This window comes from Protopterus annectens, chromosome 8.part0 (assembly GCF_019279795.1).
Source record: "Protopterus annectens isolate FY-2018-M chromosome 8.part0, PAN1.0, whole genome shotgun sequence".
Classification (NCBI taxonomy): Eukaryota; Metazoa; Chordata; order Ceratodontiformes; family Protopteridae; genus Protopterus; species Protopterus annectens.
This window is the reverse complement of record NC_056741.1, coordinates 1147930218-1147950243: the sequence shown is the minus strand read 5'-3', so window position 1 is coordinate 1147950243 and position 20026 is coordinate 1147930218. Positions and strand designations below refer to the sequence as shown.

The window sequence follows — 20026 nt, the reverse complement described above, 5'->3', positions numbered from 1 at the left end:
TAAGGGTATTTAAGAAGGTTGTGTTGAAATACTGCTTCAAAAGGTATGTTTTTCAGGGGGTCCAGTTACACTTTTTTAGGTAATTTGTAAAGTTGGAGCAGTTAATGTTTGTTTCTAATTAGGCATGTAGATATTTTGGTTAGTTGTGGTATTTTAGATTGGAGTAGAAATGTGGCTTGATGGTCACTTAGGGTGTCTGATAGACACCCTGCTAGGGGTATCTGAGAGATGGGATACTAGGAAACAGTCTAATATGGATTGATTGGTTCACTTGTCTGCTCTAGTGGGGGAGGTGATGAGTTGGGTTAGGCTATGTAGGTTAATATGGAAGAGTGTGTTTTGACTGGAGCAGTTCTGCCAGTCAATATTAAGATCCCCTAATACTATGCTTTCTTGGGGGAGGGAGTTATCCATTCTAGTACATTTTCTGTAATGGAAATATTGCCTGGAGGGATGTAGCAACCTATGATTTGCATTAATTTTTAGTTTAGTTAGGGTGAGTTCTACCTTATCAAGGTCTGGGGTTGTCTAGTTTCTCAAGGATGAGTTTGTATAGTATTGCAACACCACCTTTTTTTTCCTATTCTGTTACTCCGGATTATATTGTAGCCTGGTGCAGTAATCTCGTTGTTGTGGTTCCCTGGTTTAAGCCAAGTCTCAGTATTATCTCTGGTTGAGTAGTGCATGAAGGTCGTGGACTTTGTTTAGGATACTTCTGACATTTATAATGAGGGAGTTTGTTTTGGTGGAATAGGGTATTTAGGGTGTGGTTTGGGGTTCCTAAGTTTAGTGGGTCTGGGTGTATATCACCACAGCATACTAGTTTGGCTCTTGGGTAAGAATTTGTAGTTTATGCAGGATTTTGTAGTAGAGTATGGGACTGGTAGTGTGGTTGTATTCTTTGTGCAATGTGGTTGATGAGCTTTGGTAGAGGTATGGGGATAAATGAGAGGGTGAGTGGTAGTAATGTTTAGTGGAGGTGTTTTTCTTGGTATAGGTTCATAGGTTCATACTAGGCTATCTGCCCAAGGGCATTTATAAGCCTAGCCCATAGGCTTTCGCCACCCCTTTAGTTTGAATAAAAACTATGCCTATCATTTTTCTGTGCCTCTGTCTTCTGTGCCTCTGTCAAGCAGTGACACTGAAGTAATCCCTGGGGTATATCTGTGATCTCCCATCCATTGGTCAAGATTCCTCTTTAACAAGGCCAGCGAGGTGCTCTGCCTCACATGTACTGGGATTTTGTTCCACAGCATAGGGAGTCTCTGGGTGTTGAATCTGTCCCTCCAGCGCGTTCTATTTATAACCGTGTCAAGGTTTAAGTCTCCCGCCCTTGTGGTTCTGAGGGATCTAGATTTTTTGAGGTGAAGCATATTCATCAAATCTGGGTTTGACATGGCCTTATGTTAGGCACAGGTCACCTCTGAGCAAGCGGTATGAGACTGAATAGAGCTGGAGTTCTTTCAGTCGGGCAGCATAAGACATATTTTTGAGACCCTTTATCCTTTTGGTGAGGAACTTTTGGGGCCTTTCAAGCTGCAGCAGGTGTCTGGTCAGATACATTCCGAACGGGGCATTGTACTCCATCGTAGGTCTGAGTGAGTACAGGGGGACGATGACCTCCCTTGATCTAGATGTGAATCCCTTCATGATCAGGTAGGCTATATAGAAGGTTTTCCTAACTACTTTAGCAACATGAGTGTCAAACGAAAGGCTACTGTCAACTTGGGTCCCCAGATCCCTGATGACTTTTTCTGTGCTCGGTGGATTGCCACCTATATGGTAGCTAGGGGTAACCTTGTTTTTCACCAAGGGTATAACTATGCATTTTTTGGCGTTTAACTTCAGGCCATGGCTCTGGCACCAGTTATCCGTTTCTGTGAGGCCCTTCTGGAGGATATCTGTGTCAGATGTGTTTTCGACTATGGCGCCCAGTTTGCAGTCATCTGCAAACTTTGTCAGCCATAACCCTCCTGTGTTTGCTTGTACTTCAGAAAAGTAGATGCCGAACAAGAGTGGACCCAGGACTGAGCCCTGTGGGACACCACTTGTGACAGGCTTTGAGTCTGACATGGCTCCAGCAACTCTGACCCTGTGGGTTCTGTCACTTAGCCAGTTTGCAACCCATCTTGTGATGTATGGGTTTACATTCAAGCTGAGTTTTTCGATGATACCTAAGTGGGGTATTGTGTCGAAGGCCTTTGCCAGGTCGAGGTAGGCTGTATGGACTGCCTTTCCCTCATCAATGGCCTTGGTGACTGTCTCGAAAGTCAGCCAAGTTTGAGGCAGGATCTGCCTTTGACAAAGCCAAACTGGGTTGGATCCAAAGTCTGCAAGTTCCCTATGTCTTTATTTATGAGTTCCATTATGATCCTCTCCATGGCTTTGCAGATAAGGCTTGTCAAGCTAATGGGGCGGTAATTTCCAGGGTCTGTGGAGGCACCGCCCTTATGAAGTGGGACCACAGTCGCCGTGCGCCACTCCTTGGGTACGTATCCTGAGGAGGCTAAGATTAAACAGCTGTCCTAACTGTGGGTTTAATTCCTCGTTGAGTTCATGAAGCACACAGCCGGGGACACCATCCGGTCCCATGGATGCTGTGTTTTTTGCCTTAGTGAGGGCAGTTCTCACCTGGGCGTTGGAGATGTTTGGGGGGCTACAATCCTCCTGGAATAGATATCTCTCCTTTTGGGGGTTTGGGGGGAGAAGTTTGCACTGAACCTGTCAGCCAGTATGTTAGCAATGTGTGTAGGTTCAGTAATTTTCACATTTTGAACTAATTCTGAGCATATCTGGGAGTTTCCTCCTAGGTTTCTAACATAGCTTAAGAAGGCCTTATGATTGTCTTTAGAGTCCTTGGCGATTTTTCTCTCAAAATTTGCCTTGGATGATTTTATGAGAGCTTAGTTTTTTTACTTATAATGATCAAAGGTGTCTTACCTTTCAAGGATTTTGCTCTATCTTGTAGTAGCTTCCTCCTTTTGTTGTAGAGCTTGTTTATGGCTGGGGTCCACCAGACTGGATGCTTGCCTTTGGTACAGAGAGTCTTAGTTTTGCTTGGGATTGCCTGATCCATGCAGTCCTGCAGGTGCTGGTAGAAGGCATTTGTAAGTGATTCAGCGGTTTGAGTAATGTTTACCACTGGCTCAGGGGCCTTAAAGGAGACCACACTAGTTTTTAGAAGTGTGAAATCTGCTTTTGAGAAGTTTTTCACTGTGGTCTTTTTTGTTTCAGGTGGGGGTGGGATGAGGACCTCCAGCGAGATCAGATCATAAACTAATCTCACCAGTGAGGGGTATACTTCCGGTGTTGGAACATTTTGATCCCATGTTCGTGATGATATCAAGTATGTTTTCTCCTTGTGGGGATGGTGACTAGTTGTTCCATGGCATTTGAGTTTATGAACTCCAGGAATCTTTGGGTTAGAGTGTTCGGGCTTGAGTAGTGTTCCCAGTCTATATTAGGGTAGTTGAAGTCACCTAGTATGATGGTGTTTGGAGATACATTTATCCCCTCCAATGTTTTCAGGAAGGCCATGTGAGGCTCCTGAGTTTGAGTGTGTGGCCTGTAACATGCTACAAATTGCAGAGCAGTCTTGCCTATGGTTAATTGCACCTGGATGGTCTCCGATGCATCGTGCGTTGCCACCAACCTTGATGTGTGGGTGTCCTTTGAGTATGGACACCCCCCTCCTTTCTTGGTGTCTGGATTTTGGGGCCGGAACGCATGATAGGAGGTGAAACCTGTTAGTGCTGGGGTGATCTCAGGAGCCTTGAACAAGGTTTCTGTCACAGCACAGACATCGATGTTCTCCATATTGAGAAGGGCCTCGAGTGCGTGCATCTTGAGATTGAGACTTCCGGCATTGAGCAGCATTACCCTTAGTTTTTTTCCTTTTTGGTGTTCTAGGGTGGTAGGTTTAGAATTTGAGCCTTGCCTAAAGGCACTATGGGGGTGGCAAGAGCCTTTGCCAATATCCGGAAGCCCAGGGGTGACAGGTGTCCCTTGCGAAGCAGCGTGGCTTGTCCAGCATGTCATCCCAGACAGACATTGGATCCCCTTTGAATGACACCAGAATTTAAGCCAATTATTAAAGCTGGTCATCTTATCACTGTATTGTGGCATAATTCTAGGTGAAGGTAGGATACTGCTCAAGGTCAGGGTCATACCTGCCTGGGCTACATAATCAGAGAGCTCCTCTATGTCCCTTTTCATGTAGTCCAAGGAGGTACGTCTCAGGTTGTTGACACCAGTATGGACAATGACTGAGTCGTACTTGTACCTGCTGTTGAGAGACCTGAGTGCTTGCGTTATGTGGCGGATTCTAGCACCAGACAGGCAGCTTACTGTGACCTTCTCCTTACTCAGTCTGGTGAGCGGGACGTCAGTGTGTCTGACTATGGAATCACCAATGACAAGTGTCTGGCATTTTGTTTGGCCTTAAGGGCTGTGACTGACACTGACTGTGTGGTCTATGTGTTGCATGTGTTGGGTCGTGAGGTGGTAGTTTGGGTGTCTGCTTTGGTGGCCTCTGCTGTTTTGGTAAATTTTTGAACAGAGCCTCCGAGTATGTCTTTGTGTGAGTATGTGTATGATTTGAAGTTGTGATGGTACCATGTGTGACTGGGTATGTATTGTGTGGTTACCTTCTCCTGTCTGGTCTTGCCAGTCCTATGTTGAGAGCTCAGCCTCCAGTTTGGCCGTATAGTTGCATCTCTCGCATGTATTTGTGTTTTGTGGGAGAAGGAGAGGATTGCCTGTGTACATGAGGCAATTGTAACATTGCCTCAATATTCCCAGGTTCACCAGTTGAGCTGGAGAGGACACTAGCAACTGATCCCTCGACATACTAGAAGTAGTAGATAAAGAGACTTTCAAAGGACTCCGGGGGAAGTGGGTTTTAGGCTGGTGGGGTACTATCTATAATAGAGTGCTTTATCACAGTGCAAGTACTGTAGGAGTAAGTGCTAGGCTTTACAGAGAGAATAGTCTACTTGGGAATCAAGTAGAGGTTAACTTTTCAGTTATAGGATATGCTGGTTAGATCAGCAGTACAGCTCAAGGAAGGTAGTTCTAAGGGAAAATTTGAAGAGTGGAATTTAGATGTCCCGAATAGTTTAACCTTGTTTAACCGCTGCTGCTCTTGTGTGCAACAGTGGCAACTCTGCACTAACGCGCGTTTAGCGTGTTTTATAGCAGGGGGCTGAAGGGAGCTAGGAATTGGCCCAAAACTACCAATGGACTACTAGTTTCTGGCTGAAACTTCACCAAATCAGACAAAAAGGCCGCTCAGTGCTTCCCACTCCCACTGGTAAGCAAAGAAACTTCCCTCCTTCCTAATAAGGCAATGGATCAGTGTAGATGTAATTAAGCTTTGATAGGTGGTGATGGAGGTTAACAGTGGGAGGATTGATGTACATAAGAGCAATATTAAGAGGTGTATGTATGTGGGTTTGGGTAGTGTAGTCATAGAATGGTTTGACTAGTTTGAGAGGTTATCTTGGAGTGATAGGTGTGGTGCATGACTGGGTCAGGTTGTGTTTGTAGGGTGATTTGTGGTTGGATTTGATAGGCTGGTGTGTGGTGGAGGTGGGTGTAACTTTGGGTATGGGGTGTAGGCATAAAGGTAATTGATGGGGGTGGGTGGGAATGGGGGTAGTGGAGTGAGCAAGCATAGTTGAGCCAGTTTGCCCCCACTGGAGGAGGTTAGAGTGGTGCAAAAAACAATCTGGTAGGAAGGCTACAGCATCTACTAATGTAAAATAAGTAGGCTGGTGTTTGAAAAATAGTGCTACTATATAGAATGGAAGGACTGTTGGGGAGAGTATTGTCCCCTAAGGTTGGGGTAAGAGTATGTGAGGGTATGCCTTAAGATGAGGAGGCAGTCCGATGTCTACTAATTATGTAGACAAGGGGTAGGATGCGGCTGTGTTGGGTAGAGATGGGAACCACTATGCAAGAGGGATTGGATGTGGGTTTTTTGCATTAAAAGGGAGGGACACTTACAGTAAGAGGAATAAAATGCAGTTGCGCTCAACAGCGGAAAGACAATATACAGAGAAACAAAGTGGGCTTATGCTGCCATCTAGTGAAATTTGAGGGGAACAGCAGAGGGTACAAGTTATAGGGATAGAACAAAGGCTACAGGGTGGGAGACTACCTCAGGCCAGTTAGTCAGCAAGTGTGCCAGCCCTTGCAATAAATTAAACAGCATAAATATAGTTTTATTTTTCATTTTGTTTTTAATTTCTACAAACTAAGCAATCGCCTACACTGCAAACTGTTTTCCCTCAGCTGGTGGGACCTCAGGGTAATGGTCCACAAATGGAGTGAAGAGAGTACTGGGAGGGGTAGTCTGTTAGTAGTTCAAGCTTCCAAGCTAGCACACTGAGCGGAGGGGCAGCGGAGATGTCTGGGCAAGAAAAAAGTGTAATTGCTCAGTGATGTAACTGAGCAAGTAGTCACCAACTGCTGCCTGCAGTTTAAGTGAAATAGTTATGCTGCTGCACTAGTGTCAACCACTTGTGACAGTGTGCATCTCTGAATCTGGATTCTGTTGTATGCTGCCTATGCAGTGGCAAGCAGGCTGCAATGCAGTCAGATTGGTTACCATTTATGTTCTAAGTAACCTGCAAAAGTCCTTAATTGCTGCTGGCAGCTTAGTGTGGGGTCTGATGGGCTGCTGCTGTTTTACATTTTCAAGTTGAAAGGTCTAGTAATTTCAGGTGTCCTAACAATCTCATTTAAAAACTAGTCAACCAGACTGTAAACATCTACTTAGACTTTGAGTGCTCTGGCTAAATTTGACCTGTCAAGCTTTTTCCCATTTAGTTGCGGTTTATAGCAGCTTCCATAGATGGATTAGGTTAACATTTCCTTATCTGCAGGACATTCCTCTCTTGGATGTGAAAAATATGGTATCTTTTAGAAAGTTTTTCCTTGAGGTAATCTGGTATGCTGCAGAACTGATTTGCAGCAGTGATAACTGTTGCATTGACTCTACAGTTGAGATTTTCTGTAAATAGTTCTGCACGAGTCCCAGACTAGGAATCAATCCAAGGTCTCCCACTAAAGTTCAGCTCAAGTTCCTGTTCTTGCATGTCCAGTTTGGTTTACCCAAGACCAAGTGTACAGCTAAAGGGTTCCCAGCTGGGTGATGCTGCTATAGTGTGGAATGCAGTATGGTTGTTGGGGGGGGGGGGGGGGGTGGAGGTGTAAAGATTTGTCAGGATATAATCCTGAATAGAACTGGCTATTGAGCAACTTGAGAGACTGGATAACGATTTCTATTTTTAGATCCCTTTATCCCAATTACACTTTTAATGCATTTAAATGTTCCTGCGGTCTTTGACATTGGTTATTTCTGCTATACTCTACAGCGTAAGATTACTTTGTTGTGGATTTGGCCTCACTAGTGCATGGCTTTTATACCCAGTTATCTTGGCATAGGCATAGTCTACCTACTTGCCTAGCCTGCATGGAATGGGTAACTGCACTTGACTACCTTCATAAATTTTCCCACCACATGGGCATATTGATCTGTTCAGACCTTTCCTGACACAGATGTGCTGCATTTAATGCAGATTTTCTCTGAATCCTTGTTTAATAGCTACTCTCCAAGGTTTGGTTATCTTCAGTTTTTTGCATAGCCACTTTGCATCATAATACTCTGAATTCTTAACCTGGGAGGGCTGAAGTCCAATCTGGCATAAATTGACACCCATCCATTGGTTGTGGCTTGCATTAAAGAAGCGGGTACATTTCTTGTAAGACTGGGCATCAGTGTAGTAGACACCTGTTAGTCCTTTGCCCAAGCGACCTTTTAATCCTAGGCAAGCTTGCCCCAAATTTGCCAAAATGTTGTCTGAAATGGTTGCCCCAGGAATTTTATGGCAACAGTATAGGCTTGTACACTGTTCAGAGGCTGCCCCTATTCATTAGGGATATGGTTTCCAACAATTTGCAATTTCTTATTCACTGGTCATGGAAGGTTAGCTTGTTCAGAGAAGTATTTTGAGATGTCCTGTTGCAGATTGGGTTTAGGTTCATAAAGGGTATTCTTTATGCTATTCTTAGATTTGCGGCACAGTGCATTCTGTGGGAGATCAGAGGATGCTTTGTATGCTAGGGGTAGATTACCATGCAGCAGTCTGTAAGCAGATAGGATCAAAGCCTTATCCCTGCGTTCTTTCTTCATAGGACTTTTACTATTGGGAGAAGCCACTGGTGCGTAGTTGGGTGCATCTTAAGGTCATATTGGGCTAGATTGGGCTGAGAGCAGAGTACAGTGCAAGTGGCCTTGGATCTGGATGCTATGTCCTTGGTGCTACATAATTCTCACCATAGTAGAAATTCTCACCATAGTAGAAATGTGGTCAGTTACTATAAACATGTATTCCCAGAGTCCTGACCAGTGGGTCTACGTTTGGGGTATATTAATGTGACATTGTCCAGGGGTGGGAGTATTTCCTAAAGGTTTTGTTTAATATTGAGTTTGTCCATGTATCAGGCCATCTTGAAAGGTTTGTCCAAATGTCTTGTAGTAGATTTCAGTTCCAGTGTATGTGGAGGTGTAAGACCTCAAGGAAGAGGAAATCCATAACCTGAAATGCTAGACATCTGCACAGGAATAGCTTTCAAGCTTTTTACTGGAGAGTTTTGAGCCCAGTGTGTTGGGAAGCTCTAGGGTCTCTCTGATAAAAGGGCTCTTCTGTCTCTGCCCTAAGCAGAGTAGAGCTGAGATTTTACTTGCCAACTGGACTAGAGGTATTTTTAAATATTACAGGATGGGTCAGATGTTCGTGGAGGTACTAAGATCTGATCCTATCTGTTGTGGACAGGTGCTGTTTTAAGCTCTGTCATATTAAAACAGGTGGCAATGCTGTTAACTTCAGGTGTATACATATTTTGCATAATTCTAGCCTTGTGGCTTGCTGTGCTCAAAGGATTTGTGTCTGATTCCATGTTCCTGGTTAGCATTTCTGTACTCCCAACTGCTTCTGCTATGGAGCAGAGTGGAGCAGTTCCCAGATGGCTGGTCAGTGTTTGGGAGGGTTACTGTAGTAGCTATCACTGCCTCTTGGTCAGAATTTCTCCCAGGGTGTCTTATCCATTGACAGGAAAAATGGTGGCATTGTAACCAGCTTTGTGGGTGCAGGTAGTGAGACCTTGCATTGCAGGAAATTTTGTTTGCCTTGTGTTGCAACTAATTTTTTCCTTAACCAGCACCACTGCTTTTGTGCTTGGGATTTTCCTTTCAACAGAAATTTTGAAGCAAGACCAGTGCATTTATTTAAAGTATCTGTAGGATGAGCTGTTTGTGTAAACTTTGCATCCTAAAATATTACCGTTAATAAACTGAAATGGCACAAATGATGGACTAAGGGTAGCAGAAGAGTTGAATTTGAACCTTAACTAGAATATTTTGCTGTATGCCTCTAGCAAATGTGCATATTGAGTTTGTGTATTAATACATATGGTACAATGAGCTACATTTGTCATACATTTTTTCTCTAGACATGCGGACATGCAAATCTACAGAGTTCAGCTGCAGTGCCCAGTCTACACTGTGCCTTCCAATTTCCTGGAAGTGTGATGGAGATGATGATTGCGAGAATGGTGAAGATGAAGAAAACTGTGGTAAATGCATCTTTCAGTGTTCTCTATTTGGAATGTAACTTTTAAAAGCCTTCAAGTTGGGTTTTGGCTGCAGTTTGTGGTTTTGAATTTATCAGTAGAAGGAAAGGTCTGTCAGCCTTTAAACTCTTCAGTATTTTTTATATAAATGCCTGTGTCATGATACTTGGTTGCAAACATACAGTCCTCCAAAACATACATGTATTTCTACAATTTCCTATTTTTCTATGCAATTTGATCCTACTTTTTTTGTAAAATCCCATTTCCAGTTTTCTGTTGTACAGTTGGTTTAGACTGCTTTCAGTTTTCTTTTTTGGCAGACACCAGAATTAAACTGTCTAGGCAGTTCTGATTCTGTAACATAGCTGAAAAAATTCCTGTTATAAATTTGTTCACCCAGTATTTGAGTAGTCTGCAGGGAGCTTAGTCTGCTAACTTGTACTTGCAGAAAGTGTTCCCAATTGCATTTTCCCCGTCACACCTCCAACACTTGCTACGTACCTGAGGAAGTTCTTGATACAAAATATCTATAAATGCTTCAAAGCAAATATCCTGAATCATCTTAGACTTTGTTCATACTTAGGAGACTTTGATAGATTCCCCCATTGTTTGTGAATTATCCACAGTCCTTTCTAACCTCTGATTCTTGGTGATCATGTAATGTCTTGCATGCTCTATCCCTTTAAGCTTGCCGGTTGTGCTTTGCTTTCAATTCCTTTGGCATAAGTATGGTTTTCAGAGTGCCATTGAATGGGGTTTTGCAAATACCATCCTCTGATAAGGTTTGCATTGTTGCTACTTATAAGTAGTTTCACATTTCAGCTTCAGTTATAGCTGAACTGGTTTAAAGGTTGGTTGAAGCACCAACTGCATTAAACATGAGTACAGTGGCTTAGCAGATTAGGACTGGTCACTTGCTGTTTTTCCAAGCCTGAGTTTTCTGTTTGAATAGTTGAAAAGATGTATTTGAAACTTAGTTGTAAGTGGTTGGGGAATGCATTTGTTTTTTTTTTTTTGCTATACAGAAATGCATTTAAGGGAGGTGCATTCAGTACTACTCGCAGTCTACTGAACTGCAATCCCTAACTGATTCTTCCAAAGGATGAAGACTCCCCAGTCTAAAATTAGAGCTGGTCAAATCTGCCAAAACAAACTGGCAAAGATTACCTCCCAGGTGTAAGATGACCATAAAGGCTGCAGTTGCAGTCTGATGAATGTCAACACTTGCATCCAGCCTGAAACTGTAGCAAACCTGCAGGCCAGATTCTCTTGAAACTTCTCCTCAATAACCTACCGCATTAAGAAATACCTGTGACTATCCCCCCTACTGGTCTTTACGTAGGAACAGGCTCTTGATGCACTTGCTAAAGCATAAACTTCCATGGGATCCGACAACATTCTAGTATACTTGACTAGCTTAACAGATTTTCATGGGCCACTCAAAACTGTCTAACCACATCTTCCAGACTGGCTTCTTCCTAGTGCAATGGAGGACTACAACACCTTTCTCTCTGCACAAGGGGGGGGGGTTCATCAACTGACATGGGGGAACTACAGACCCCTAACTTGACCAGTTCATCTTCAAGGCCATGGAGAGAATTGTGGACCTGATAAATAGCCCAGGAACTCCCCAAACACCAAACCTAATTTCCCTTTGTCAAAGGGAGTTCGTGCCTGCTCAGTCTGGCTGACTTTGAAAGTCTTGAGTGTGATGGATGAGGATAAAAGGGTACACCAAACTTATCTAGGCTTGGAAAAAGCTTTTGACACTATCCTCCACCTTGAGATCAAACTCTGAGCATCATCCGATAGCCATCTGGCTCAGACCAGACATGTCTGGATAGATGAACCCAGTTCCCATAAACATGCTACTAATGTCAGTGTTGGGACCCCTTCTGTTGGTATATGCTTAAAGTAAAGGCCAATGTTGGGTTTCTGGCTCAAATGTTCAGATTACTGGAAGCAATCATTGAATCCCCAGATATTGATAGCTTACAAACTGATTCCAAAGCTATTGTCTGAATGAAAAATGCATTATACTCTTTGGTAAATGACATTCCTGCAAATTAATACTACAGCCCTAAGACCCAGTGTGAAGGGCCTATGAATACAGTAAACTGATCACCAGGTAGCTACACTAATTAAGAAATCCTGCGGCCCAACTTGGGCATTGCATAAAGATCAAGTCATAGTGCAGCTGTACTTGGCCCTCATCCCTTCTGCATGTACCTAACAAGGCATGGTTGCCAACTGGATTGGCCCCAGAGGTTTCTTCTGAAATGCAAAGAACAAGACTTGTCTTGGGCCATTAGTCTACATATATCCCCTCATTGCTTGAGGGGGGGCTTAGAGGGCTTATGCCTGCCCTACGATGCATTCTTTGAGCCCTAGTTTAAAATGTTAACCCTCAAATTTTCTTGCAAATGTGTTACATGGACCGGAACCATATTTCTAATTCTTACAGAATTTGCTGGAGAGGTTTGTGTTCAAAAGGCTTACCTTATCAATCAAACTTCTTATCTTCGTAAAAAGAACTACCATGTCCCTTCTGGGCATGACTCTGGGCTCTACCCTGTCCCATATCTGGTGTATTAAGATGGTCATAACCTGGGTAGTATTGACTAGGTTAGCCTCGTAATATTACGAACCTATGTAGTACTTGCCACACCAGGCAAGGCTGGGGAAGAGGGTAGTAGACTGCCTAGAACTGTTCATCAAGGAATTAGTCCAGAGTCAGAGTTGGAAGTCTGAAAGATGGCACCAAAAGCAGCACCAGACATAGAATGCACATGCAAAGGTGAAAATTGTCTAGGCTTGGCCTTTCCAGGTAACATTAAAAAAAGTTTGTTTGGGGGCAAATAAAGCAGATTCTGAAAATGTAATCTCACTCATTAAATATTAGCAAAATTATTTTCAGTAGCAAGAGATTTTGAGGCTTTGTGGGGGGGCAATGTGTGACCTTCCCCAGGCTTACTTGGTCCTCCTTCCTCCCACAATGTCAGTCCTGTAATCTCTTCACACAGTGTAGCAACCACCTTAGGCTACCTTATGTGCACAGTACACCAATAACTAATGACATCTAGGTGCAAGTCCACACTGGTTTAGTGCTGTTATAGTAAGATGTGACATACCTTAGTCTACCAGTATATGAACATGGTCTGGCTTTCCTCAACACTTTCACATGGTTGTCAAGATTTTTCTAGGTTTTCATAAACTCCTATTTACTCCATGGTTCCATGTGCCTGTTGGCAGACTTCATTCCATAGGGTTGACTACAAATTCAGCCCCTTAGACCTCTGTTTTCCTGCTGTATTTCTTTTCTGTACTCTGTATCAGTTTGAACTGAGGTTGTTCAGTTCCAAATAAGATGGTTCACTTTAATGGGTGGGTCTTTGTAGCATTATATGTGGTGGGAGAATTTTCTCTAGCTGTAGATGGCTTGCTTGTGAAAGGTTGGACTATTGGTGTGGCATAACACTAAAGTTGACCACTATTCCGCAATTGTTTGCTATACTGAAAATACGCAAGGCTTTAGGGAATGTTTTGTTTAACTCCTGGTAATCCACAGCTAAAGCAGGAAGTAATTCTGTAATATGGAATATCCAGGATGAAATCTAATGCCTGCCAAAGGTTATAAGATGAATGGGGTCTTATTTTGGGTAATATCACTAGTGAGAGTGGAATTTGTTTTTGTAGTTTGAAGATGGATGGTTCACGGTTCTGAAGTTTCTTCAGCTGTAGGTTAAGATGGAAATGCAATATGCTAAAGTAACACTGGTAATTGCCTCCATGCTTGTATGTGGCATATTGCCAGAACCCCTGGATCCAAAGAAGCCCTTGACACTATTCTGCATGGCTTTATCTGTGAATACAGTGCCCCCCTTGGAATGTATTTGCTTCAACATATCAAGCAGGTGGCGACCAAAAAGGTTCCTGACAGATCATGGACCTAAAAACTGAGATACAAAGGTGTTGGAGGCAGTGTCCTCCAATAGGTTCCTTGGGGGTAATGGCTCTTCCACACCATTGAGGATCCTGCAGCCAAAGACCTTTCTCTGCAATCATCCCAGTGAAACTGATCTGGACTTGCTTCAAGTCAAATTAGTCAGACTTCCTCTCACCAGATCAAGCAATATGGCCTCCTTCCTTGAAGGAACTGGATGGGTTTTCATAAATACTGGCCTTTTTCTTAAATGTCTAGGGATATGTCCTGGCAAGGCATAAATGGCCACATGACCAATTTGCTTTGTATATTCTAGCAGTCTGAACAAATGCTGCTTGCCTGACCATAACTGGGAAGTGATTTTTTTTTTTTTATGCACGACAAAAGCACTTTAAAGTCTAGTGTTTTTTGTGCAACTTGCAGGTGCTTTCTCAGTGTTGGGCTCAACAAGTGGTCCTTGTTGCCTAGAATTGGTGTGCTATGGACTACATTATTTTCAAACTACACTTGATAGCTTCCTTCTCTACATACTCTACTAGTGTGCTGCATCCCCCTGATCTAGTGCTTGAATTGAAGACTACAATATTTCTGGCTTTGTGCTGAAGCTTTATATCTAGCTGTATTTTAGCACTAAAGTGATGGTAATACTCCCCTGGCAGTGGCTGGCTTGGTTTGTTTTCCCCTTAAATCTTGTAAATGCTTCTGAGCGTTTGTAGATTGACTTCTGCTTTAGATGCTGGTTGCTGTCCTATACACTCCATATCTGTATCTGCAGATATGCAGTATATGGTAGATAAACTATATGGTAGATAAACTCTGCATCCATGCAGAATCATTTCTCAATGAGCTTAGAGTTGTGTAGTGATGCAGCCTTTCTGACTTGACTGCAGCATATTAAGACAGATGGGATACTGTGCATCTTTTCTTCAGCATAGCTGCAAGATGTTCAGATATTTTTTTACTGTTTTAAAGCAGTCACTTGCTTCCTATTATGGTATCCTGCTAGCTTTCTTGTTGCTTTTTAAAGTCAAGTGTGCAGTTTACTCCTACATCCACCAAGTGTGCAGTTTACTCCTACATCCACTGTTTTGCATGTAGACAGTATTGTAGTCTATCAGACTAATTTTGATTGGTCTGAGCTTTAACCTTTGTCTTTTTTTTTTTTTCTAGGTAATGTAACATGCAGTCCTACTGAGTTCACATGTTCCAGTAACCGCTGTATTTCCAAGAACTTTGTCTGCAATGGTCAGGATGACTGTGGTGATAATAGTGACGAAAAAGACTGTACTGTACCAACCTGTGGTGCTCATGAGTTTCAGTGTTCAAACTCCACTTGTATCCCTCTGAACTGGGTATGTGATGATGATGTGGATTGTGCAGACCAGTCTGATGAATCCTTGGAGCACTGTGGGCACAAACCACTTCCTGCAGTACAGTGCAACAACAATGAAGTGAAATGTGGTTCTGGGGAGTGTATCCACAAGAAGTGGCGTTGTGATGGTGATAAGGACTGCAAGGATGGAAGTGATGAGGTTAATTGCTGTAAGTAATGTAGTAATCCTGAGTAGAATTTATCAAAGTTGCATGCACTGAATGAAAATCTTTTACAATTTTTAAACTGAGCCAGCATTACTGTAGCATGTGCAGTTCCAGTTATGTGGTGATGCACTTGGTATTTTTCTTCCTGCAAGGTGACTTATTTTGGCAACTTTTTATGGATTTGGTTGTAGCTATGCATTATAGCAAATGATCCAAATGCAGTGGGTACAAATGCATCTTTACAAAGCCTTAATTGATGCAATGCATTGTGGTTCATGAAATCTCTTCAGAATACTTGGTTCTGTACCATTCCCATTCCATGGTTCTGATGTGGATCCAAACAATACAGAAATGACTTATCTGTGAAGGTAGAAGCCATACTGCAGTATTTCCTACCACCAGTATTTCCAGGACTTGAAAGAATCTGAGCTAAACGAGGTTACTGCCAATTATCTGCTGCATACTTTTATGGGTCTGTCGTGTTGATGGTAGACACCACATGATCAAACATTTAAAAGTTTGAATGTTTCAATGGAGATCTCCATACAGTCTGGAATGGGAAGATTTCTCTTTCTGCACTGTAGTGTGATCTTAAAAGTTGGTATATTTAGGGTGGGGGTGCAGGGGGCTTGCCTCTGCTTAAACTGTTCAGGTAGGTTTTTCTTTAGTTTTATTACATTTTTGAGCTTTTAAAAGTTCGATTCATAAACTTTTTAAAGTTCTATTTATGTAATAGATGCACTTTACAGTTCCTTAGATGAGACAAACCCAAGGCAGGACCCATATTTAAGGATACAGCCCCAAAGCAGTTTTCCTGTGGCCTAACCATGCAGCAAAACCTGGGGCACATACTTTATACTTAATAGTGCAAGCTTTAATTTCCAGTACCTAAACCTTTTCTGTGATCACTTTCATGGCTCGCTAGCCTAAATGCTCACATGGCATACTGGTTAATTGCTTATGGTCACCTCACAGCAAGAGGTTCTCTGGTTCAAGTCTCTGCTAGGGTGCCTTCTGTGGGGAGTTTGCATGTTCTCCCTGCATTCGAAGTTTTCCTCTGGGTACTCATGTTTCCTCCCTCCCACAATCCAAAGACTAGTCTGAAGAGTTTCTCCCTGGGCCTCCACTGAAAATAGGCTTGGCTCTGTCCTAGTCAGACTTTCCTAATCAACAAAATGAGCGATGAAATGTTAAGCTTGGTTTCCAGTACCTGTATTTCTCTGCTACGAAAGGGTCCCCAGCACTTAAGCCATGACAGATGCATGTATTAATGCAGCATGGCTGTAGTCTTCTGGGACGGTGCTTCTGCCTCTGGCAGGGTTTGTCCCTAGCACTTTGCCAGCATTATCATTGGCTGTTATGTAGGCTTTCATAATTCACTTCAGGCATAAACTAAAGCCATATCACCCTGTCAGCACTGAACTCTATGGGGAAAGCTTTTTCCACACAATGTTGTCATTGTGCAGTGTAGCATAATGCAGAGATCAAAGCATATACAATTTGCCATACTGAATTGTATAGTTTGACTTGCATAGGTATTGAATACTTGACCTTGGTATGGTGCTGTGACTTCTGTTCCTTTGGTGCTGCTTCGACAGCTAGGTTTGCCTCCAAGAAAAAGTGCACTTAGGGGTGCTAAAGGAAGGGTAATTTAACTACTATTCATGGGTAGTGTAGTACATGTTGTACCTTGACATAAATTCCAAGTGCTATATTGCTGGAAATGGGTGCAAAATTCCTGGTAGGTGTGGAATCCTTAATGTGTGTAGTTTTGTACTTGAAGGTTGTATTCTCCTGGGCTTTACTTGCAAATGGTCCATTATGATTGTATTAACCTGGTAAATGCCCTATGCATGGAGGCATCAAATGCAATCCTGCACTGGCCAACCAAAATGCTGTTTGGCCTGCGTGAAGGTAGAGTGGAAAGGGGTCCAGACTATGAGCTCTGCGTGAAGGTAGAGTGGAAAGGGGTCCAGACTATGAGCTCTGCGTGAAGGTAGAGTGGAAAGGGGTCCAGACTATGAGCTGACAGAAGTAATGAGCAGTTTTAGTTTCCATGCTTTGGTTGCAGTAGAGCTTGAACTGCAACTAGTGTTTAAAGATGTGGTAAGCAAGGTGTATTTAGTGGCTAGGCTTAGTGAGTGAAATACCACAGGAAAGTGATAATGGGTCAAGATGGGATAAAGGTGCCTACAGCCAAACTTGGTTTGAATGGATTCCTTGTTGGCTGCCTCTCATTTTACTGCACATCTTTAAACAGCGACCTCCAGTGCAAGCCAGTGTTCACTTGCGTAAACTATATGGAGAAAGGAAATGTGCAGAATTCAGGATCTGCAACAGGGACATTGGGAGGGTTGAGACAGTAGTAGCTTGCAATTGAAGCTTTTACTTTATGCACTCAGGTGGCTGGAGCTTGTTTGGCATCTCTGCTGGTGGAGCACACTGGGCAGGGATGTAAGCTTCTAATGCTGTCCATACTGGAGTAAGATGCGCTGGATCTCCCAATCTGCCTGCTGAGAGCAGTTTATCTAGTAGCATGGGTACTATGTCTTTAGGTGAGAGCTTGCGAGAGGAAGACTAAGCACTGACTTTCAGTATTCCAGCTCAAAATGGCAAATGTGCTGTAATTTGCAGACTGGTTGCAGCATTGCTTTCCTGCTTGCGGTGGGGTTATTCTACCATTGGATAACTGATTTTAACACTGTCCATTTTGAGAAATGGACATCTTGAGAGGTGAGCAATAAGAAATTGCCAAAAAGTATCTACACAAGTCTTTAGGTTCACTAGGGTAGTGATAGTGTAGGACTAGGGTAGTGATAGTGTAGGGGTTGATCTAAAGGGCATTTTCATCAAATGCAAATGGCAGGCTGGTCAGTTTTTTCTTCCTGCAGTTCTACAAGGCAAGAAGCTCCTTTTCTCCAAAAGACTACTAAAATCACTTCATAAGCTTGTAATCAGAAATGGAATATGCAAGCTCTATGGTAGTGACAGACATTAGTATTCATAGTCAGTTTGTAGATTTTAGATTTAAACTTTTACAACTTGCAGAGGACCCTTTAACACTGGTAAGTATGGAAAGAATTCGGGTGTTGAATAGCTTTCCAGTGATGCAAGCAGCAGGTACCATACTGCTGTTATGGGGATACTGCAGAATCTATGTAAATTATACACGTGTAGTCTCACTGTTAAAATAATTTAGCAAATCATGCACATTGGATGGAAAGTATCTTTCAACACTGGTGCCTGCATTTTTGCGCAAGATGGCAGCACATGCTCACCTATAGTTTTGCATAGCTTTTATGAAATGAATGCAGTTGTAAAATATAGCGAAATAATTGCATTACTAATTCTATTTCAGGATTACCCACTGTTTTAGGTCAGCACCCACTGATTAGATACACCACCCCCAAAATAAGTCACTTCACTTTTGCAAGTATGTATTCCATTAACTTTGCAAACACTGTCTGCATCACATAGTAACCATTTCACTGTGCATGCTTAGTAAACCATGTCTTACAGCACACTGCAGTACGTGTCTGTCAAGGCTTCAGAGATCAGATTTTGAAAACAGACTACAGGGAGCTGGGAAGTCTCCTGTAAAGATTAGTCTCCTGTAAAGATTAGTCTTGCAGGATGCAAGGACCTCGTCTTTCTAATCTTGTAGGAAGCAAAGCAATGAGGTAAGGGCAGAGGTTTGATCTGTTAAGGCAGCAAACACTTCTAGAAACTGTAGATAAACTTCCCCATATGTCAGTTGGGTATTACAGGTGAAGTGGACGTTAGCTGCAACTTTAAATGGACAAATTTCTCAAAGCCCTTAACTGGATGTCTACCTGTTGGCCACTGTTGTGGTCAGCCAACGTATCATTTGCATTTATTTCAAGATTCTGGACTGCTACATTCTGTAGTCTGCCATCTGGTTAACACCAAGTTTACTGTTCAGTCATTTGAGAGTTCTAGTTGATATGCTAAATGGCATTGAATGTAGGCCATTTTTCAAACTGGTTGAGCATATGGTAGGATGTGGTCCTGGGTGGGATTGGTAATTACTAAACAAATGTGTACTTGTTGTTTGTCTCTTGGCTTTTCCTGGTTACGTAGTATACATGAATAATTTAAAACAAATCTGCCCATGTTTGGAATACAGGTAGAAAGCAAACCTGGAAGATGGTGATAATAGAAGGCAGACAAACAAATGCCAGACTAAAATCCGGTTGTGTAGGTTACTTTGAAACTTGCCGTAAGTTGTGATAGTGTCTTGGTACACTTGTAGATTGGGACTCTGCCATATAGCTGGCACAGCAGTGTAGTGGCATGGGATTAAGTCCCAGTGAAGTTGGGATAAATAACATCCGATTTTCCTACAGTTCTCTGGATGGAAGAGTCCTCTTCAGGGCTCGGCTTTACATTTTACAAAGCCATCTGCTTTTAATATAGCTTTAGGTGAGGATGGTGACTGTCTCCATAATAGGCATGGGTATTTGCCAGAGATGGTTGAGGAACTGGCCTACTCTGACCAACATCAGGGACGTGCTAATGGTGGGAGGGGGTTGTGCCTCTTGCTGGCCAATGTGCCTGCTGTAAAGCCCATTGGCATTGGGTCAGTAAGCTGCTGTCTGGCCAGTGTTCATTTGTCCAGCTTAGGTTACTTGTGACAGTGAAAGCTGGACATAAAGCCAGTAAAGTTGCCAAACATGAACTGAGAATTGTTACACAAGGTTCACTAACAGGACAGAGCCTGGAAGTAGACCTGAAGGAAAGGAGGAATCTGGACATCCTGTGTATCCAGAAGGAAAAATGGAAAGGCAGTGTAGCAAAGACCATCATTTACTCAGGGTGACTGGCTATAAATGGTCTTGGAATTGTGGAGAGGCTTCTGAAGGCAGTGAGGGATGTAATCTGAATTGG

At 42.8% G+C, this 20026-nt stretch overlaps 1 protein-coding gene across 2 annotated transcripts in view; it reads left to right on the top strand.

The window, feature by feature from the left end:
• The window catches only part of VLDLR (very low density lipoprotein receptor), a 348579-nt gene that overhangs the window by 128117 nt on the left and 200436 nt on the right, over positions 1 to 20026 (top strand). For both annotated transcript variants that reach the window (XM_044080659.1, XM_044080658.1), the window contains exons 4-5: positions 9517 to 9639; positions 14750 to 15121. In XM_044080659.1, coding sequence (XP_043936594.1) covers positions 9517 to 9639; positions 14750 to 15121 — 495 coding nt within the window. The remainder of the gene's footprint in view (positions 1 to 9516; positions 9640 to 14749; positions 15122 to 20026) is intronic.